This window comes from Podarcis muralis, chromosome 2 (assembly GCF_964188315.1).
Source record: "Podarcis muralis chromosome 2, rPodMur119.hap1.1, whole genome shotgun sequence".
Classification (NCBI taxonomy): Eukaryota; Metazoa; Chordata; class Lepidosauria; order Squamata; family Lacertidae; genus Podarcis; species Podarcis muralis.
The window spans coordinates 95,553,203-95,575,428 of NC_135656.1; the positions used below are offsets into that span (position 1 = coordinate 95,553,203).

The 22,226-nt window shown below is 40.0% G+C and overlaps 1 protein-coding gene across 23 annotated transcripts in view; it reads left to right on the top strand.

The window, feature by feature from the left end:
• The window catches only part of FOXP1 (forkhead box P1), a 526,973-nt gene that overhangs the window by 286,551 nt on the left and 218,196 nt on the right, over window positions 1–22,226 (top strand). For 21 of the 23 annotated variants that reach the window (XR_013392008.1, XM_028719402.2, XM_077925035.1 and 18 more), the window contains one exon: window positions 4,717–4,898. The exons of 1 other annotated variant lie outside the window; for it this stretch is intronic. Coding sequence is in view for 21 of the 22 variants with exons in the window: in XM_028719402.2 (XP_028575235.2) it covers window positions 4,728–4,898 (171 nt within the window). In the remaining variant the exon portion in view is untranslated. Of the gene's footprint in view, window positions 1–4,716; window positions 4,899–21,413; window positions 21,493–22,226 lie in introns of those variants that run through there. One more of the 23 variants, XM_028719405.2, reaches the window with a different exon arrangement.

The following is a 22,226-nucleotide window of genomic DNA, read 5'->3' on the forward strand; positions in this document are numbered from 1 at the left end:
TCAACTAAAGCATCCATGACAGATGACCATCCAACCTCTGCTTAATAAACTCCAAGGAAGGAGAGTGCACAACCTCCTGAGATAGTCCATTTCACTGCTGAACAGCTCTGACTACCAGAAAGTTTCCTCCCTGAATGTTTAGTCGAAATCTCCTTTTTTGTAACTTGAAGCCATTGGTTCAAGTCCTACCCTCAAGAGTGGGGGGGGGGGACTTGCTTCATCTTCCATGTGACAGCCCTTTAGATATTTGAAGATGGCTCTCTTTTATTTATTTATTTGATTTATATTCCACCATTCACCACAAGATCTCAGGGCGGTTCGCAGAATAAAATATGAGGTGAAAACACAAGTAAATAGTTAAAACAAAAACAACAAAACAATACCCCCTATCATATCTCCTCTCACTCTCTTCTTATCCAGGCCAAACATATCTAGCTCCTTCAGCCATTCCTCATAAGGCTTGGTTTCTGGACTGTGGTTTTCCACCTGTGGCTTGGCAAAGTTACTAGGCCCTGTTCGACGTCCCAGGAAATAATTGATTTAATGTCAATGGCATAAAAAAGCCTACAAAATGTTGCTCCAGAAACGGGACAAATATGACCCTGTCCACATTCACGTGCAACAGCTATATCCTAGGAAGGGTAGAGACAAATTCTGGCACAGGAGCATCAGTGGATGCTTAACCAGTCTTCACTGAATTAACAGTTTAAATTGTGGGTTGCCAGCTCATCTGGTTGGTTGCTAGTCCATTTCCAGGCCCAATTCAAGGTGCTAATATTGGTGTTTAAAGCCTAAAAGATTCAGGCACCAAATAGCTGAAAGATTGCTCCCTTACATACAGACCTCCTTATGTCTGACACGTGAGATATGTATTTTTGCGGACCACCCTATTTTGTGGGATTGTATTCTTTGTAATTGTAAGGTTTTTTTTCATTGTTTCTAATATTGCATTTTAAATTGTTGTAACTTGTCTGGGCACCCTAAGGTGAAGGGTGGGTGAACAACAACAACAACAACAACACTGTTAAAGTTTAACACACAGCATACATCAGGCATAGGCAAGCTCTGGCCCTCCAGATGTTTGGGACTACAATTCCTATCATCCCTGACCATTAGTCTTGTTAGCTAGGGATGATGGGAATTGTAGTCCCAAACATCTGAGGGCCGGAGTTTGCCTATGCCTGGCATACATCATCATATATCACTGGGCACCACCTTGAGTGGCTGATGGAGGCAATATAGGATGGAACACAACAACACAGAACAAGTAGCCAAGGCATTTCGCTTTTTCCTTATTCACTTGCTGACACCATCATTTTTTGTCACTGAAGTTGAAAGCCCGATATTAGTGCATTGTCTTTCCTGGGAGGAAATGTGTAGGCAGTACAACCTGTTTGTTTCTGAAAGTTTCTTTTTTCCTATTGAAGTTACCAGTGAGGAGGTTGGTGATTGTTACAAGGCTCCTCAGAGCCACTATAGAGACATGGTGGGCCTGCTAGCAATCCTTCATGAACTAACTTTGGCCATGCACCTCTAGTTTCCTCTACAACTTATTCCAGCTAAGCACAGAGAGGTGTACCTGACAAAAAAAACATAGATGGCGATTGTTGAAACTGTGTACACCTCACATGTTTAACAAAATGTGCTACATATTTTTAAAACGGAAGCTAGACTGCTAATAATGTTCACCAACAAGTTTTATCTCAGTGGAGAAAATGGTTAGATGTTGTTTTGGCTTCACTGTGTGCTTACCACAGGCTGAGGCTTTGTGACTAGGTCTTGCCGTTTAATCACTTGCTTTAAACCGTTTTTAGCAATGGCTGAAATAGAAATATATTACATAAATCTGTTTAGTTTAATTTACACATCCTTAAACGACTGGGCCAAGTTCTTTAAGGGCATTTATTCTGCTTCATATAAATAATTGATCACCTAAGTTAATTTACTTCTGCCTGACTTGGTCAACCTTAATTAACTGCCCTGAAATAAAGACTGATTTTATTTGTTAGCTTGAAATCTTTCACAAATGTAAGAAGTCAAGGGCTTTGTTTTGACAAAATTTTACACCAGTGCTGTTGCTCAGAGGCTCAGAGAGACTGCTTGTATCTGTATGGACAGCCCAGCTTTTGCATGTTTGATAATAAGAATCTTTAGCAGACTTGGAGACAGAACATTAATGTTCATGAAATTACACCGAGATTTCAAAAGCGATAACCATGTGAGAAATGAAAATTGGGTGATTCTCTGGGAAGTAGTCTTAACAGTGACCATATTTGCTTACTTTTCTTTGACAGCCAGTGTGCTCATGGCTGAAATACACAAACAAAAGCAACTTAATCAAGAACAATATCAATCTATCCACTATCCTTGCTATCTTATATGCTATCCAGAATGTCTTTCTTTATCATCATTTTAAAGAATTTAAGTATTCCTCCTTTTCCCCATCAAAAGTTTTAATAGCTTTAAAACCAGAGGCTCAGCCCTGTCCCTGTCCTCAGTTTCTCTGAGCCAGTGATGAGTTTATCATATTCATCCTGATCAGTAACATTGTATATGTGATTGATTGATTGATTTGATGTATTAAATTTTGATGTCACTTTTCATTGAAATAAATCACAAGGTGACTTGCAAACAATAAATAACAATAACGTAATAGAACATCACAAACAAAGAATCATACAGAATAATTAGCAAATCACCAGAAAAAACAATTAAAATCTATAAATCAATATTAACAAAACAACTAAAAATGATGAAAGGTGGAATAATGAGATTGAAGGAACTACAGAAATAACTGAGGATAGGAGGGAGAATTGCTCTGTATGGACAAAGGTGCTTTAGGTGTAGGAAAAGATGCCGAAGGAGTGTAGTCCTTCAAGAGTCAGACCATCAGAGGGACCTTATAACTTTAAGGTGTGTGGCAATTTTAAAAAACATATTCTACCAGGTGTGATCTCCCCACCCCATCCTCAGAATATTTTGCATCTGTTTTAAGAGCTGGGGAAAGGCTACTGTTTAAGAGCTCCAGAAATGATTCAATTCACGAAGCTTGTAAAAGTGCTATAGTTTCATACATCAATCAGCCAGATTTTTAGCAACTGTTTTATTCTATTTGAACCACTTCTACTTTTTGTTCTAGATCATAATTACGCCATAATGCCTTCATTGAACAACAGTTATTCCTAATTTTCTCCCCTTTCCCTTCAGTTAAGGGTGGATTTCCCCTTCTTGCATCCCTCAGAAGCTGTTTAATTAACTAATAAAAAGTATGCCTTCTCTCCATTTTGTTGTTGTTGTTTAGTCGTTTAGTAATGTCCAACTCTTCGTGACCCATGAACCAGAGCATGCCAGGCACTCCTGTCTTCCACTGCCTCCCGCAGTTTGGTCAAACTCATGCTGGTAGCTTCGAGAACACTGTCCAACCATCTCATCCTCTGTCGTCCCCTTCTCCTTGTGCCCTCAATCTTTCCCAACATCAGGGTCTTTTCCAGGGAGTCTTCTCTTCTCATGAGGTGGCCAAAATATTGGCGCCTCAGCTTCAGGATCTGTCCTTCCAGTGAACACTCAGGGCTGATTTCCTTAAGAATGGAGAGGTTTGATCTTCTTGCAGTCCATGGGACTCTCAAGAGTCTCCTCCAGCACCATAATTCAAAAGCACCAATTCTTCGGCGATCAGCCTTCTTTATGGTCCAGCTCTCACTTCCATACATCACTACTGGGAAAACCATAGCTTTAACTATACAGACCTTTGTCGGCAAGGTATAAAAAGGTAATATTCCTTGTGGTCCGGAGCTTCTCAAGTTACTCAGAACGCATGGGAAGGAACTCCACTGCATCAGTTCCCATGCTGCCAGTATAATGTTAAAAAAAAGGGGGGGGGAGTGTGCTTAGGAAGCTTTTTCTGCCTTTAGTTTGAATCAGGAGTTAGAGCTGGGTACTATTGCAGATGCTAGGCAAAGCCCTTAATCAGTTGTTTCTCAAGTAATACAACTTGGATACTAATTTTATTTGCCCACATTATTCACATTTAAATGTTCGAATTCACTAGTGGCTCTCAGGTGTCTTTTCCCCCCTATAAGCGTAGCTCAACCGTGAAAATAAATAGTTGTTGTTTGACTTGGGTTGTCATCCATTTCTGATAATCAGGTCTCCTTTTCACGGCTGATTAAGAGGGTGGCTTTCACTAGGGCTCTGATACTGTTCATTCCAAAGGACAGCCCCTAGGGTGGGGGCAATGCCCTAGGCCTAAGGTGTGGATGATAGGTGATGCTTTGCATCTGAGTATGTATATGCTCTTTTTCAAGTCTGTCGCCCACAACATCCTCCTACAGCAAGCTGGCAAGCATCCTGTTGCACATATATATATCATAATGTACCTCGTAGAATGTATTATAGGTTTTAAGTGAAGTGTTCAGATGCAATTAAAGAAATCGAATTCTAGAGCTTGCATATCTACGTCTGCAGATATATCTGGGGGGGGGGGAGCTGCTGAGTAAATGCTGCTATATTTAGAAAAAGAATTTACTGATGATATAGCTATACCAACAAATAAACATAAACTGGTGGCTTGAACCATTAATGAAAGCACAAATTGTACGAAGGGAAAGGTCAAATGTTTACAGCTACAGCAAGCTTTAAAAAACAAGATATATCTTAATGTACAAGTGTTTCAACAGCTGCTTTATTCTCCCTTTTTCCTCCACTGAATTATTTCAGGTTTTTGAGTCATGATGCAAGAATCTGGGACTGAGACAAAAAGTAACGGTTCAGCCATTCAGAATGGAGCAAGCGCTGGTAGCCATATACTAGAGTGCAGCCTGCGGGAAGTGAGATCAAACGGAGAGACACCTTCAGTGGAAATTGGTGCAGCAGACCTAGCCCACCTTCAACAGCAGCAGGTACATATTCAGATTTCACTACCTGGAGGGAGCAAGGGGAGAAGACTTGACCATGTAAAAAGATGGTGGCATTTTCCAGCAAAATAAGAAACTTACAGAAACTAGGTTTTTATCTGTTGTTTGTGTCCTGTAGGCCAAATGCAAAATGGATGTTTCATTTATCCAATCGGAATTACTTTTTCAATACTCTTGTCAGAAAGATCAAGAGTTCATAGCTTGAGTCTGTTGTCCATTGATGACTGTACAAAATAATGTTTGTGAATATGCACTTATACAACGAAATAAGGTTGGATGAAATCCGGTGGTATCTATATGCAACTGGGAACAGACGTTTCCTTACACAATGGGATTTCTGGTTTTCCTCCTTCCTTCCCTGCAGACCCCCATATGTGCCCAGAATCTGCTCTGGAAGGGATATATTGGAGAAAGGGGAAGTCCTGTTGTGTGAGGGAAGTCCATTAGAGCAATGTTGGATTTTCCCCATTATGATCAAATCAGGAACACGCCTATCAATAAAAGATTTAAAAATACATTTAAATAGGAAAGTCATGTTGTATGTATCTGTAATATTGGAATTGGCGGAAATGAATCATAATTCTACTTTTTAAAACAAGCTTTCATAATGTGGGTTATTAAAAGGAAGAAGGGGTGGGCTTCTGAGGGTTCTGTGTGTCACTACAACCTTGGTCTCCTGTAATGCTGAATGTATTCTTGAAGTATTTTAAGTAAGTTATTTGACAGCTTTGTAAATACTCTTCAGAGCACATGATGCTCTTGTCAGCAGGTAGTTGTACAGTAGAAAACAGGAGTTGAAAACACATTGCAGTCAGCCAACGTTGCTATTTTTTCCCCCTTGGAAAAAACGCACACAACATAATTCCTCTACAGTTTAGCTGTTTTGAGAGTCACATGATGTTAAATGCAATAGACAGTTATTTCAGCCGTTTTCTTACTATGGGTCTCTTATTTGAAGTGAGAATACAATCAGTGAGAAAATCACAGCCATGCTGAATTCATTACTGCAGTAGTCATACAAAACCATGGATAAAATTTCAATAAGTGCAGGCCACAGTTGAGTAAACAGTTGCACTGAAACTTAATTCCTGTTGACTTTTCCCTCATTCTTCGCCAGGGGCACATTCTGAATCGTAGTGCAAAGACAACAGGGGTTACAGCTTTGATTAATATAGGACAGTGAAAGAGAATAAGAACAGTAAAATATGTTGGAACTACACTGTACACAAAAGCCTTCTTCTCCGACAGACTTCACAGCAAAATGAGCTAATTCCATTGTTAGTGTATCTGCATTTTTCTAAACCTTTTGCTTCTTTCCAGTCTGTTTTTGCTGGTACACATTTCTATATTGCTCTTCATACAAAATCACAGACTAGCTACCAATTAAAAAATAATAATACACAGCAACAAATGAAATAAGTTAATACTTTGAAATAACAAAAAGCCATCTTATAACTTCCACAGCAGCATGATAATACATTCTAATGGAGTATCTGGCAGCTCAGAGATCCAAAAACTGTATTACATATATTTGCCATTTCTCTTTTCACCAAATATTCATCAACATCATGGCTACCACCTTCTAACCTACCTATAATCAAGACCACACCCTAATGAACCACAGGGGTCACTGCTGAGTGAAGTAATACCTTAATCATTATATGCATTGAATCACGTCACTCAGCAGCAACCTACCTGAATGCTCAAGGAGAGGCAGGAGTGCCTTTCAAGATGAATTTAATGGAATTTAAAGGAATGAGTATTTAGTTCATACCTAGTTATAACTGTCTGTTTTGCATTTGGCTTATATAAAGTCACCTTTGGTTTATAGTCTTGTCCATAGGTCTCCATACACTTCCCTTTTTCTTTTGTCATAGAATTTTCTTTTATGAAGCAAACAACTTGCTAGTTTAATAACACATCCATACTAAACATGTGTGCATGTGTATTTTGTTTGTTTGTTTATAAATGAGCGTACTATCCAAACAATCCTCAAAAACTGTATCACAGTGTATTTGATGGCTGTGGTTTCCAGATACTGTTTCTAGGTACTGTTAATGCTGAAAAAGGAAAAAAAAAGTTGTTTTCAAACAGCTACAGCAAGCATGCAGCATACTGTTTAGTTGTTTCTCCCTATACAACATATGCTCTCGGGTCACTTAACAGAATGCTTGCTATAAAATGCTCATTCAATAAATCTGAATGGCTGTTAAGTAGAACTGCTGTTTCCTGACAGCATTGCAATGTAAATTCTTCATTTCTCCTCTTCTTTTTGACAACTGTATTGCATTGTCTGAAGTATCAGTGAAGGGTACTTCTGATTTGGTTCTCTATCAAGTACCTTGTTCTTCTTTGTAGGCTACCTGCAATGATTCCTAAGGGGTGTATGGCTGCATAAGAACCAGCTTCATTAATATATATTTTTTATAATTTTATCCAGTGAATTGATGTCACTCCACCCTCCCTCCCTGGATTGGCACATACCAATGACAATGGCTGGGTGAACACACAGGCTTGAACAGCATCTAAGTATAATGCTTTTATAGCAACTTGTTGCTGTGGCTTTAATTTTCTTGAATGGGATTGTGGTGCACCTGTGTGGGTAAGCTAAATGAGAGAGCCATGTCCTTGAGGGCAGTACCATATTCTGCTAAGGAAAAAAATGAAAGACTAACTTTCAGAAGTACAGTATACCTGTTTTTCCATACAACCTAGAAAGCACAGCGACAGGTACAATTTGGTTATTATTTTGTGCAAAGTAAGGAAATACAAGCTACATAAACGATATCCCAGTGAAATAGGTTCATTTGCAAGGTATAAAGCTGTAAAACACAAATAAACTAAAATAAATAAATAAATAAGATATATGCTATTCATAGCTCTTCACTGAAATTTGGGGGGTATATGTACAAAGCACATAAAGGAAAGGTTTAGTGGGTACTCAGTCTTGTGTCATAAGATGATATTTAACATGAACAGTGACAAACTTTTAAGGACATATGTAGCAGTTATTCATGGGAAAGCTCTGCATTCCAGTGTTCCTTGCACATGCAGGGGCATGCATATTTGCTATGAACAAAAAAGAATGAGAGGTGTGTGCTTCTCTATAAAGAGAAGCTTATCTCAGTTCATCCCTACTTTACTTGTGTCTATCATGCTGAAAACTAGGGATAAAGAAAGGGAGAGTCCGTAGCTGTAGAGTAGCTGACCATGTCACCTTGATCATAGGGAAAACTTGGGGCATTACAAATGTTTTACCCCATTACAAATATCTGTTTTTAAAAAATACCTTGCATTGCATGAAGAGCAAATGCTTAAAAATAGATCCAAAAGGGAAAGAATGAACAGAAAAGTAAAATATTGGCAAAATTGGATGTTTCTGAATAATGTGAGGGAGTAAGAGGGAGGAGATTAAATCTGAAATCTATGTGGTTGAGAAGGGAGAGGATCTGTTCAGCTTCAGGCCTTACTTTTGAAAAGCCATGTGTGAACACAACTCTTGCAAGCAAATGCCATCTGGGTAGGATGATCTGCCTACCTGCCTCTAGCAAAGATTTACATTTTCTGGAGTCAGTGTCGTTCTTCGCTTGAAAACAGATGCTTCCTACATGACATTTAAACACACATTATTCTTGTGTGTACCATATTTTGAATGTGTAATGTCAGAATCTGCGTGTAAGGCTGTTTCTGCCCGGTTTTGAACCGGGAACCTTTTGCGTGTGAGGTGAACGTGATAACCATTACACTACAGAAAACCAGTTCGAACGTGATAACCACTACACTACAGAAAACCAGTTAGAACGTGGTAACCACTACACTACGGAAAACCAGTTAGAACGTGATAACCACTACACTACGGAAAACTAGTTCGAATGTGATAGCCACTACACTACAGAAAACCAGTTAGAACGTGATAACCACTACACTACGGAAAACCAGCTTGAACGTGATAACCACTACACTACGGAAAACCAGTTAGAACGTGATAACCACTACACTACGGAAAACCAGTTAGAACGTGATAACCACTACACTACAGAAAACCAGTTAGAACGTGATAACCACTACACTACAGAAAACCAGCTCGAACGTGATAACCACTACACTACAGAAAACCAGTTAGAACGTGATAACCACTACACTACGGAAAACCAGTTAGAACGTGATAACCACTACACTACGGAAAACCAGTTAGAACGTGATAACCACTACACTACGGAAAACCAGTTAGAACGTGATAACCACTACACTACAGAAAACCAGTTAGAACGTGATAACCACTACACTACAGAAAACCAGCTCGAACGTGATAACCACTACACTACGGAAAACCAGTTAGAACGTGATAACCACTACACTACGGAAAACCAGTTAGAACGTGATAACCACTACACTACGGAAAACCAGTTCAAATGTGATAACCACTACACTACAGAAAACCAGTTTGAACGTGATAACCACTACACTACAGAAAACCAGCTCGAACATGATAACCACTACACTACAGAAAACCAGTTTGAACGTGATAACCACTACACTACAGAAAACCAGCTCGAACATGATAACCACTACACTACAGAAAACCAGCTTGAACATGATAACCACTACACTATAGAAAACCAGCTCAAACGTGATAACCACTACACTACAGAAAACCAGCTCGAATGTGATAACCACTACACTACAGAAAACCAGCTCGAACGTGATAACCACTACACTACAGAAAACCAGCTCGGAATGTGATAACCACTACACTACAGAAACAGACTTGAAAGAGAAGTTGCTGAATTACAACTTATCACTAAACTGAAAACTATGGAGAGACCTGGTCTTAATAGAGATATTGGATTCCTGTCTCATTACATAGGCTAGTTATCTGCATACTACCCCTTGCTTTTTCTTGTAGGACTAATTGCAGTCGTTAACAGTCGTCAACAGGTTTACCATACCCATTGAGTCAATCGCCCATCTCCCACTACCCTCCCACTATATATAAGGGTCTGGTGACTTAGTGTATCTGAACAAGTGTGCATGCACACGAAAGTTTATACCGAGAACAAACTTAGCTGGTCTCTAAGGTGCTACTAGACAATTTTTTAATATATTTTGTCAGGATCTGCCATTGTTATAAATGTTGAGAATAATCAGCCTACAGTAACTCAGTAGCAACAATAATGTTGGTCACCACACATCCCAATGAAGCCTTCAGTAGATAATTGAATCATGAGTGAGGCTACCCATGTTGAAGACTGGAGTAGCCTAGGGGAGCTCCTTGTTCTTAGAAAGATGTGAAGCTTAGACACTGGAGAACAGGACAGAAGCTTTGACAAGGAAATGAGATGCCTCAGAGTGTTCTGGGAGCATCAAATTGCTGGAGGGAAGCATCACATCCTATGAAGTATGTATTAAAAGATCAGCATGGCTGGCTGTTTTAGGTCATGCTGGACCACAGAAAATATGACCATGATAATAACAAAGCGTAGAATTCTGGTTGGGATTTTTGTGCATGTACGGAGGCACACAGCTTTCAGTTGCTTTAAAAATATCTAGCATTGGCCATAATATTTGGACAAGTTTCCTTTCTCAGTTCTTGCAAAGTTTTAGGGAAACATCTGTTATTTAAAATGGTTGTTTTACAGCTAGTCAGGTATTTGGATCATTAAGTATTGTTATGGTTTCAAAAAGGAGAGGTGGAGAAATTGGAGTAGGCATTATAATAGGAAGACCTGAAAAGCTGGGTTGCTCAGCAGCGGAAACACAAACTTCTTTTCAATGATAAACTGTTCCGTTTTGATGCCATAGATTTAAACGGTGACAAACTCAATCCAACATTCTTTTTAACATTTAGGAGCCTGTGCTTTGTGGACGGGTTAAGCTACGCTGGTTGCAAATTTATTTGCAAGAATGGCAAGAGGAAAAGGTCATTATGTGGACAGATATGCACAGATATTTTGCAAGTGTGCTTGCATTTATTGGCAAGCTAGTGGTCAGCTGGCAAAACTGGTAGTGTATGTATAAAGGAAATCAGGGGTCAGCACCCTTTTTCAGCCGTGGGCCGGTCCACCGTCTCTCAGACCATGTGTTGGGCCGGATTATATTTTGAAAAAATATATGAACAAATTCCCATGCCCCACAAATAACCCAGAGATGCATTTTAAATAAAAGGACACATTCTACTCATGTAAAAACACCAGGCAGGCCCCACAAATAACCCAGAGATGCATTTTAAATAAAAGGACACATTCTACTCATGTAAAAACATGCTGATTCCCGAACCGTCCACGGGCCGGATTGGGTCGCATCCGGCCCATGGGCCTTAGGTTGCCTACCCCTGATGTAAATCTTATCATTTCCCTGGAGTATATATATTTTAGGTAGTGTTCAGATTGCTTGATAAAATGGTTAGGAGACGAGTGTTTTTATGACAACATAGAATAGTTACATATGCAAGTAGTGCATAGAGGAACAAGATGAAAGTTTACGCAGAGAAATAACACTTCATGTAGGAAACTGTTTCTTTCATCGTTTTGTGTTTGAACTGCAGCTTGATGTAGTTATGAAGAGTCACTCATATTGTTTTGAAAACTTAAGTTAAATATCTGCCTTAATATGTGTACTCATGGTTTAGTTCAGAACAATACAAATGAAGTTGTGTGCATGATGTTTCATTGACACACCCCTAAAGTAATAATGAATAATCTGGCATACTCTTACTTTTCCATAACTTTAAGGCTGGAAGTAAGTGTGTGTGTACACATTGCACATGTCATAAGTCCTACTGAATGTAATGTTCAATATTTAACACTGTCCCATTCATAGATTTCAGGGACATTCTGTGGATAAATTTGTCCAAAAAAAAGGAGCACTATCTGGATTCTATGTGCATGAATGTTGCAGAGGTGACATTCAAGTTGCAGAATATATTTGAATAAAGAAGTTAATTCACAAGATACATGATATATTGTCATACCCAGCCACTGCCAAATTGTGTAGGGAGGAGATAAAGTTTTTGGTGTATTAAATGAGGCCAAAGACACAGCAAAGTCATAGTTAAAACTGGGGATTATTTGCTGGAGGTGAGGGCAGTCAGAGACTTAGGGCTGGATCCAAATATATGCCCACTGAAGGAGGTGAGTGGAAGGTGACTTTCACACCATCTCCTACCCTAGGCATTACCCCTTGAAAGAACTCTCCCGTCAGAATTTATGGTCAGAAAAGGTGCCTCTCTCTGATTTTCCATGATCTCTCCCTTCCCCCACAGCCCACCCCATTCTTTAGGTTTGCCTGAACTTTAGGGGAGAGAAGGGGGTGGAATAATCACCTTCCACTCACCCCTTTTATGGGCAGATTAAGTAACTTGGAGGACCAGTTTTCACTCGCTAACTTTTCCTTGTGACTGAAATGGTTGTTGATGATGTGAAGGAATCTTCTCTCCCCATACATTCTTCAGGGCTGGCTCTAGAGTATATTTTTATTGTTGGGTTTTCATGAGTGGGATTGTTTTTCCGGTAGTGAATAATTTGAGAGGGAACCATTACCCACTTTGACAACAGAAAGGAATTTGTTCCTTCCATCATTGTTTCCAGTTATGCGCTTGCAAAGCAGACCCTTCCATGCCTTTGGGCAACACAGGTACATGGAAGTGGATGGGGAATTGTACCAGCAAAGCAGTCTTACTGCTCTTGCCTTTACCCCTCAAGTTTTCTGATCACTCGACGTTGAATGGAAGGTAACATGATATCTTTTTAGTCATTCAAATCTAATAACTTTTAATCTGAAGGTTAAGTAGTGGTATATAAACTAAGACATGATAATATCAATTTTATGTTCACTGAAGGGCACAATATACCTCTTTCAGTAGATAGAAAAATGTGTGTAAAATGTCTTTTGCTTCTCAGGAGAGATTCTGTCTCAGAGAACTTAGAAATATAAAAGCAGCACAACGACAGAAATTAAAAATCGCATTAAGGTAGATACTGTTTTTGTCTTTTTTTGTTTTCAAGACCTCTGGTTTATTTCAGTAAAAAACACAGTCCATTAGGTAGATTTTTAAAAATATATATATGCCCTTTTATCTTCTTTGTACTACATTGACACTATCAAGGCTTGAGGCTACAGTCAGAGTTTTCATTTTGTATTTTTATCTGTGTAGGTATAAGGTGTGTTCACATGTTTGGAGCCATGTATTTAATATTTTCAAAGGATGCATTTCCACTTTAAAAAGAAAGAAAAACAACTGTGAAAACTTTTAAAGAGTTAATTTAAACCATTAAAGGAAAATATGATGGTATTAGAGAAGTGAAAGAAAGCTTGTCAGTATTTATTATATTTGAAGTTCCTGATAATAGGTGAAAGTGCAGGGGTTTGTAGGTTTTTTTTCTATGCTACATTTTCATAGGCATATTCTCCCCTCCCCCACACTTCCCTTTTTTAAAAATATACATTTTCCAATCATCTTTCTCATGAAAATAAGAATGATTTAAAGATACTGCCCAGCATAGGTTACACCCATAAAAGAGCACCCATGAATGTAAGCTAGGTTAACTGAAGGGATACTTTTAAGTTACATCAAATATATTATTACAGAATGGTTTGCTCAGTTTGATCTTAAATAATTACAGGAGATCATTTTCCACGTCATATGGAAATTACAGGTCAGAGTTCGGGAACCTGTGGCCATCTACTTGTTGCTGAACTAAAACTCCCCTTGGCCTTACTTGCTTGGCCATACTTGCATTGGCCATACTTTCTTGGGCCAATTTCTGAGTTTCCCCATACCTGCTATAGTATAACCGGGCAGTGGACTTCGTGGGTGGGTGGGTGGGGAGCTGTGTTGCTCCCTTGACCTCTTGTTAGTCATGTTGCAGATTACTGGGAGAAGCAAAGCAGCATTAAGGTTGGTGTAGTACAAAGGTTAGGTGAACACCACCACACTTCCCCCTATGGAGAGTTTCATCTAAGCCCTGGTAAATTCTCAGATGCATTGTATGTGGGGCTGCCTTGAAGACTGGATACTTCAGTTAATATACAATTCAGCTGCTAGGCTTCTAACAGGGACCAGCTACATAGAATGTATCCAGGCAGTACTTAAACTGGCTGCTGGACTGTTTCCACAGACAATTCAAAACGCTGTTCATTAGCTTGTTGTTGTTATTTAGTCATTTAGTCGTGTCCGACTCTTCGTGACCCCATGGACCAGAGCACGCCAGGCACTCCTGTCTTCCACTGCCTCCCACAGTTTGGTCAAACTCATGTTCATAGCTTCGAGAACACTGTCCAACCATCTCGTCCTCTGTCATCCCCTTCTCCTTGTACCCGCAATCTTTCCCCAACATCAGGGTGTTTTCCAGGGAGTCTTCTCTTCTCATGAGGTGGCCAAAGTATTAGAGCCTCAGATTCAGGATCTGTCTTTCCCATGAGCACTCAAGGGCTGATTTCCTTCAGAATGGATAGGTTTGATCCTCTTGCTGTCCATGGGACTCTCAAGAGTCTCCTCCAGCACCATAATTCAAAAGCATCAATTCTTCGGCGATCAGCCTTCTTTATGGTCCAGCTCTCATTAGCTATAAAGCCCTAAATGACTCCGGGTCCTGCCTGCTTGAATGGCCCATTTTTCTGCCTAGGTCTCCCAAAACCCATTGTTCATCATGAGTGGTGCTTCTCTGAGTCTCTGCTCCATCTGAAGTTAGGTAGGTCGTGACTGGAGAGAGAGGGCTTTATCAATCATGGAAACTTGCACTTAGTATGCTATCCTAAGAGAAACTTGTGCAGCACTGATGTTGATCTTGTTTCAGGACCAAGTAAATACTTTTCTTTAGTGCACCCAGGCCTTGTTTTATAATTGCTTTTTAGCATTCACTTTATAGCTGTGTTGGGTTTTAATGTCTACTGCTGCTGTATTTTTAATATTTTATATCACGTTTTGTTGTTTCAAATCATTTGTGTTCCTGAGAATCATATACTGACGAATCGGTGCAGTGCTTAAGAGAAGCTAACTAGTATTTATATTGTATATTCAAAACATTTGGTGTATACTGTACATTAAGATAAGAAAGTCAACATTAGTTATTATTGCCCTATACTACAGATGTGCTGTGGGTGGCTCTGAGACTGATGGATCCTTACATACAACTTAGGAACCCTAGGGCAGTAGCAGTGGTTGGGGAGGCAGAGCTGTAGCGGAAGAATTAAGCACCCCTTGCTTTCTCTGCCACTCCACTCCATTTCTCCCCTCCTGAAGCTGCTTTTGCTCAAATAGCTATGTGGGACAACTTCAAAGCTTAAGCTCCAAGTTGAGCTAAATTAAATTAATTTTGTCTGTGAACATAACATTCCAGTAGTCTATTCAGCCATCCACTGGACAGCTGAGTCTGCCTGACTATTCGCCACTCAGAACAGCTTCACTTGGTAAGTCAGCGTATATGTACTAGAAACCATAAAATTCTGTTTCTGTAAAAGAAAATAGTATTCCCTCTGTAAATTGTAAATTGTGAAGCCCTTATGAATAGCTCATTTCACACTGCTTTTAAATTTAAACTTGATTCACACTTGCTCATTTTCATGCTTCACGGCCCAGGTAAACCAAATATTTCTTGTCAATTAAAACGTACAAAAATAGAATTATTTTTTTCAGGCTTCACGTTGTAAATGTAATTTGAGCATTACCATCTGTGGCACTACTTTGTGCATTTTGAAGCCATTATGATTCTCTGTTTTAAGAAATACTAAAAATATTCATAACCTGGTTGAATAGCGAAATATATATATTTATGTATTATGGGTGTCTTCAGGTGATTTTTCTTTTCTTTTCTTTTCCTTTTCCTTTTCTTTCCAAGTCACATCTTTTTCAGTCATGAGGGCTTGCTCACATACATACTTGTTTATCACTCAGTGGCTGCAGTGTCAGCTGACGTATTTATGTGTAAAACAGAAGATCAGGTAGCACAGGCAAAGCTTTCACATAACCTTCACCTACAGTGCTTCCCATTGGAGGCAATTCAGATGTTCAGCTAGGAGTCTTTGAATAATATGTAAGTCACTGTAAGGGTTTGAAATACAGGGGCACATGGTTAGATCCAGTTCTGTCCCTCTCTTAAATCAAGTGGATGCTCCCTTCAGCAGACCAGGGAAGAAAGGCAGTGTTCATATAGTCTCACAAACCCCTGAAGACCTAACACCACTTTCCCAACTCTTCCAAACCGTCCCCTAACCCTTTAAGGGCAATGTAGGTTTTTTTCCGGGCGGGGGGTGCAGTTGAATACAGCCCTTAGACCACAATTCTGTACGTACTTACTCAGAGGTGACTTCCACTGCTGTCGATGGGGCTAATTCCCTAGTAAGTATATACAAGGCTGCACTCTAGGTCTGTCTGAAGGAGCCCGTAGTGTGTTGTACTTTGTTACCACCACAACTTTCATCAAGCTGGGTTTCCTAACTTGCCCAAAATTTGGTGGCTATGGAGTTGTTTGTTTATTTTGAGTATTTTTTAAAACCTTTGCCTAAGGGTCATTGACTTACTGGATGGGATAGGTTTGTTCTCATACACTTTTATGATGGTGGAGCGCAATGCTGTTCCAACAGGGGGGGATATGTAGCATTGTAGTCATGTCTGTGTAGTGATGGGTTTCCACCAGCAACCTCTTTTCAGTTACTCACACATTGGGACCCTTCAGTAACTGCCCATATGGCTGTACCCCCTGGATGCCCTGCATGAAGGCAGTGGAGTTGGTTTGCCATTGACTAGACCCCTGGGAGATTTCAAAGGCCCCATCATGTATCTGCCTGTTCTGATTGGAATGGCATTTCTCGATTCTCTTTCTGGGATAGGTTGTCTGCTTGCCCAATTGGGAGTTGTTTGCAGGATACGTCTTTTCGTTGTTGCTGTGGTTTTCAAACCAATGTGTGGAGAAATTATGGATGTTTTTTGCTATATAAGTCCACACTAAGAAAGAATCTGTAGTCCCTTCTAGTTGGTCTGTTGTCATTTTGTGGGATGGCCATGCATGTACTGGGTGAATGAGCTCATAGAATGTATGGGCATTATTACTGCTTTTGTTGCATGGCCAGTGTGGAAGCATCATCAACAAGCAACTTGTGGTTGGTGGGTCGCAGTGGTTTACAAAGGAGTCTGTCACTACAAGAACCTGTTGGTGTTGCTACTGTTGTTTATGTAGCCGCTGTTGTGCTCTAGACTTTTCTGCTTGTAAAGCATTGGATGACAACTATGATATGCCAGTGTTGTAGAGGCTGCCAGCGTTGTAGAACCATAGGATTGTCCTGCCTATAATATGTGCATAAAAAGGTAAAGGGACCCCTGATCATTAGGTCCAGTTGCGGACAACTCTGGGGTTGGGTGCTCATCTCACTTTACTGGCCGAGGGAGCCGGCGTACATCTTCCGGGTCATGTGGCCAGCATGACTAAGCCGCTTCTGGCGAACCAGAGCAGCACACGGAAACACCCTTTATCTTCCCGCCAGAGTGATACCTATTTATCTACTTGCACTTTCAAACTGCTAGGTTGGCAGGACCAGGGACCAAGCAACGGGAGCTCACCCTGTTGCGGGGATTCGAACCACTGACCTTCTGATCAGCAAGCCCTAGGCTCTGTGGTTTAACCCACAGCGCCACCCACGTCCGCAATATGTGCATAGAGAGGTACATATATTATTATAAAGGTTTGGGGGGTTCCAGTATCCCTTTGGTTCACTCTAGTTGAAACTCCTGTATTTCAGAATGTTATTAGAAGAGATTCTGCACATGCACCATTCTCAGTTTTCAGAAGCTATCTGTCTATATCGGTGGTGGCCAAACTTGCCCCTCCGCTGTTTTTGGACTACAACTCCCATCATCTCTAGCTAACAGGACCAGTGGTCAGCGATGATGGGAATTGTAGTTCCAAAACAGCCGGAGGGCCCAGTTTGACCACCACTGGTCTATATAAATGCAAATCACTGATCCTGAATCTCAGTGACATACAGGGCTAGGATAGGATTTAATCCAGCACTAACTAGGCACTGAGTGGGAGGCAGACAACCCATCACCCTTACCTGATGGCTAGTGTTGCTGATGGGTAGCTAGCAGTGGGGTAGGATGCTGCTTTCATTTCCATACAGTGCTCTGTTACTACTAGCCTGCACAGTGATGTACAAGCTGTCCCACATCGTCACTCTGCTAATGAGTTAAGAAAAAAACCAGAAGTTTAACAAAAAAAATTTGTTCTGCAGTAAAACACCCTTTCACAAAAATGAAAATAAAAACAATATCTAGGTTTTGGAAAATTGTGAACTTGTTACATTTTGTATTTGTCTTATTTATAAATAGAAAACAAACAGTAATTTAAAATGTAACTTAACATTCTGTTTGTTTAAAATTCTGGAACTATTCTGCTGTATTCTGATCTGGAAATTACAGTATCGGGGAATGTAGACCCACAAAATCACTCTCAATCCAGCAGAGGCAGCATCCATTTGTACCCTGAATTATAATAAAATGCATCCTTCTTTGGAGCTGATTGTGTGCAAATCAAACACTGATGGGATGAGGGTGGGAAATAACCCTGCAAGCTAAAACTCAGATGAAGGAGCAGATGCCACTGATACTTGCATTATATACAGGCATGTTTTCCTAATAAGGTCAGTAACAACCAAATCCTTCCATTGGGACTTCCAAACAACACTTTCCCAAGGCTGCAATCCTGCACACTTACCTTAGTGTAAGTCCCACTGACGTCATCCAGAATATCTGTCATTGATTGACAAGCATGAGGATTGACACACGGATTCACTATTGCATGGTACGTTTGAACTCCTTTCATAATAGGAAAGAAAAATACAGAATGAAATACACACACACCCATTTTTATCATAGAATTATTCACCAAGTTCTGCTGATTAGCAGAGACCTTTTGAAGCTACTTTACAGAGAGTTCTTTACTTTTAACTTGTGTGAAGACTGGATTGTGAAGGCTTAGCAGTGATTAGCAATGTTTCTTTGCTCACAGAGGAGGATGCTTTTAATTCTTTCAAATGTTTTGTTAACTAGCTGTTTTTCTTCTACCCAGAATGCTAGTCTACGAATGAAAAGACAGTTGTTTGGCATAAACTATTAGAGATGTGTCTGAGTACTCTTGCAGGTATGCTAAAGGATTCACAAAGTACAAGCGAAAATATAAAGTTTTCTCCATAGGCAGGAAAATCTAGTTTTCGTTCTTTAATTTGCAAATTGTTGTCAGCTATGACATTTAGTGGTCTACTGTTTATGTGAACATCTGATTTTGTTCATGCCTGTGGAAACCTCCCCAGTATCATAGACAAGGCAATGTAGATCAGCATGGAAGCCTTACATGGAGTGAAAACAAAAATTATACATATCAGTCGTCATGAAAATCAACCATTTTGTCATTTTCTAAGGCTGCAGTCCTTCATCCACTTACCTGGGATTAAGCCCCATTGAACACAGTGGGTCACACTTCTGAATAGACACATAAAGGTCCTCTGTGAGGCACACCAGGAGAGGTGGCCATGTAGAAAAACATTAAACAAGAAAATCCAGTCACATGAGAGCTATTCTGGTGAGATGTTTTTAGTGTCAGAGATGGACTGAGGAAACGAAGTGTTACTTAGCCATGATGTTCACAGGGTGACCTTCAGCAGGTCATTATCCCTAACCCCAACCTGTATCACAGGGCTGTTGTGAGAGTAAATTGGAATAAACCCCACGTCCTCCCTTTTTGTCCTTCGAAGACAGGTGTGTAAATCTTGGGACAGTATAGCTGGTTTGAAATTTTGCGGGTCAGGGCAAAGTATAACAAAGAAATAGAATAACTCTTGTTTTCTGGGATTATTATTATTTAGTGTAGTAAATGAATAGGAATTCCAAACTCCCGACGCAGTGTTACTGCAATGAAGTTGAATGACAGACATTAGTGAGTGGCAAGAACAAGTCCAAACAGATGTCAGTTTAACTCTCACATGTGCCATTTAGCTTTCATTTGTGCTGATGTACTTAATTCAACCTTTACACCCTCATCCTATGTTCATTAAATAAGGGCGAGTCGAAATATTTAAGCTGAATGCTTCCATCACCCCATAATGAGTAATCAGAGGTCACTGTCTCTTGCCACCTCCCTGAGGTGTATGAGACAATAAGGGGGAGTAATCTGTGGTGGCATAGCAGGGCATTACTGATGTTAGCAGTTTCACACATTCAGACTATTAGCTACAGTTTCCACATGACTAATACCATGTTTCAATTCACCTGTAAGTCCTACTGATATAATTGTAGAGTTGAAAGGGACACTGAGGGTCATCTATTCCGATCCCCTGTAATGCAAGAATCTCAACTAGATCATATATGACAGATGGCCATCCAACCTCTGCTTAAAAACCCCCAAGGAAGGAGAGTCCACAACCCTCTGAGGGAGACCATTCCATTGTTGAACAGCTCTTTCCATCAGAAAGTTCTTCCTCATGTTTAGATGGAATTTTCTTTCTTGCAACTTGATTGCAGAGGAGAACTTTTTTTAGTGGACTGAAAAAAACATATGAGAATACTAGAGCTGATGCCACAATTTGGTTCCATATTTTGTTACTAGTAACTAGGTGATGGCTTGTTAACTTTGAAAGGTGTAAAAAAAAGGGGCTGGAGAATGGTGCCTGGTGACTTCAGCCATTATGGGTCAAGCCAACCCCTCTCCTCTTGTGGATTACGTTCCTTCACACGCTAACGTGTGACAAAACGTTGAGGAGCTGGCCTTAATATATAGAGAAAAGCATTGATCTGGCTAGTTTCAGTAATCTGAAACAGTGCCGTGCATTAAATTTGCAATGCATAATTCCATATGCCTTGATATAAATAAGATAAACAAGATTTTAAACATAGTTGATCAATCATATATACATATAATAATTTATCCCCAACAAATAAACTTCGGCGCGACTAATAGAGTTCTGTTGTTTAAAGTCCGAGAATGCAAATTGAAGAGTCCTTTAATTAACATGAAAGTGGTAGTTTCGGCTCTGATACGTGTGAGCAGTGGTGCTGCAAGCCCTGGAATCCCTCAACCTAGTCCTCCTTTCCTTGTCTGCTGTCTCTCATGCCCCATATTTTAGTCCCAGTTAATTGTTACATTTCCCAAGCTCAACTCTCCCTTGGCCCATCTTACGCCTCTCAGCCAGCCCTACCCACTTCAGTCTCAGATGGGCCCAAGGGACCTTTGCAAACAAGGCCTAAATATTTATATTTAAAGCTAAATTGAAGGCCTGTTTAAAAGGCAGGATTTGTTTGTTGCAATAAAACTTGTGTGTCTGCTGTGCACATATTTTTCCTAGGGTGTTCCTTTCAGTCTGCAGGAGATGAAGTTGGATTCTAATATAATGTTGGTAGTGCAGTATGAAGGACAGAGGAGGTAACAGAGAAGGCAACTTGCTAATGCAAAAGCAGTGTACTGAAAGTCACTTTTATTTCTTATTTATAATCTACATGCACACTCTGGATAATAGATGACAACGCTCATTCAGTACTTTAACTTCAAAGCAGAGAGAAGGCATGGATGACAGAGCTGGGAGCTGGAACACAAAGGTACTAACAACAAGAGAGAAAATGCCTGTTTACTGGATTGCATTTGTTAGCACGCTGTCTTCAGATATTGTTCCCCCAGGAATAGCGAGAATATGTGCTGCAAGAACAATGATTTAACATCTGAAAATGGTACTTAAAGAGTTTTCTGTCTGGTAGTAATGTGATGAAGGCTTCTGAATGGAACCTGGGGACTTCATTTCTTCTGTTTATCTATATGTCTCTCTGGTTTTAGTCAGCGGTAATTGCATATTTAACCCCTTAAATGGATATAACCCTCTCAGCACCGACCGTTCCCTCCCCCCTTTTTGGTATCGCATCAGCTTATGCTACGGAACAGCTGTGCTGTTTGAATTCCTTGCCAAAAGAGAAAACCTTTTGAGAAGTCAAAAGAATTTGGAAAAAGTTCATTCCAGGTCTCTTATCTATTCATTTGGACTGGTGGGGTGGGGCACATTTGACTGTGGCCAATAGGAGTTATGAAAATTGTTTCAGTGATAATATAGCTGGGGGTCTTATAGAAAGGACAGAGTTCCAATAAAGAAATAAGTTGTAAATGGGTGCTCTAAAATCAACAGTATAAATTTGCTGCTTATCTCAGCAGTATGGCTCTTTGGAGCTTTCTCAATTAGGACTTGTTCTGGGGGGCTTGCTTAATAGCTTATATGAAACAAATATTAGCATAATTTGTTTAATTATATCAAAACCCTTAATTCCTCCACGATGGGGAGGGGAAA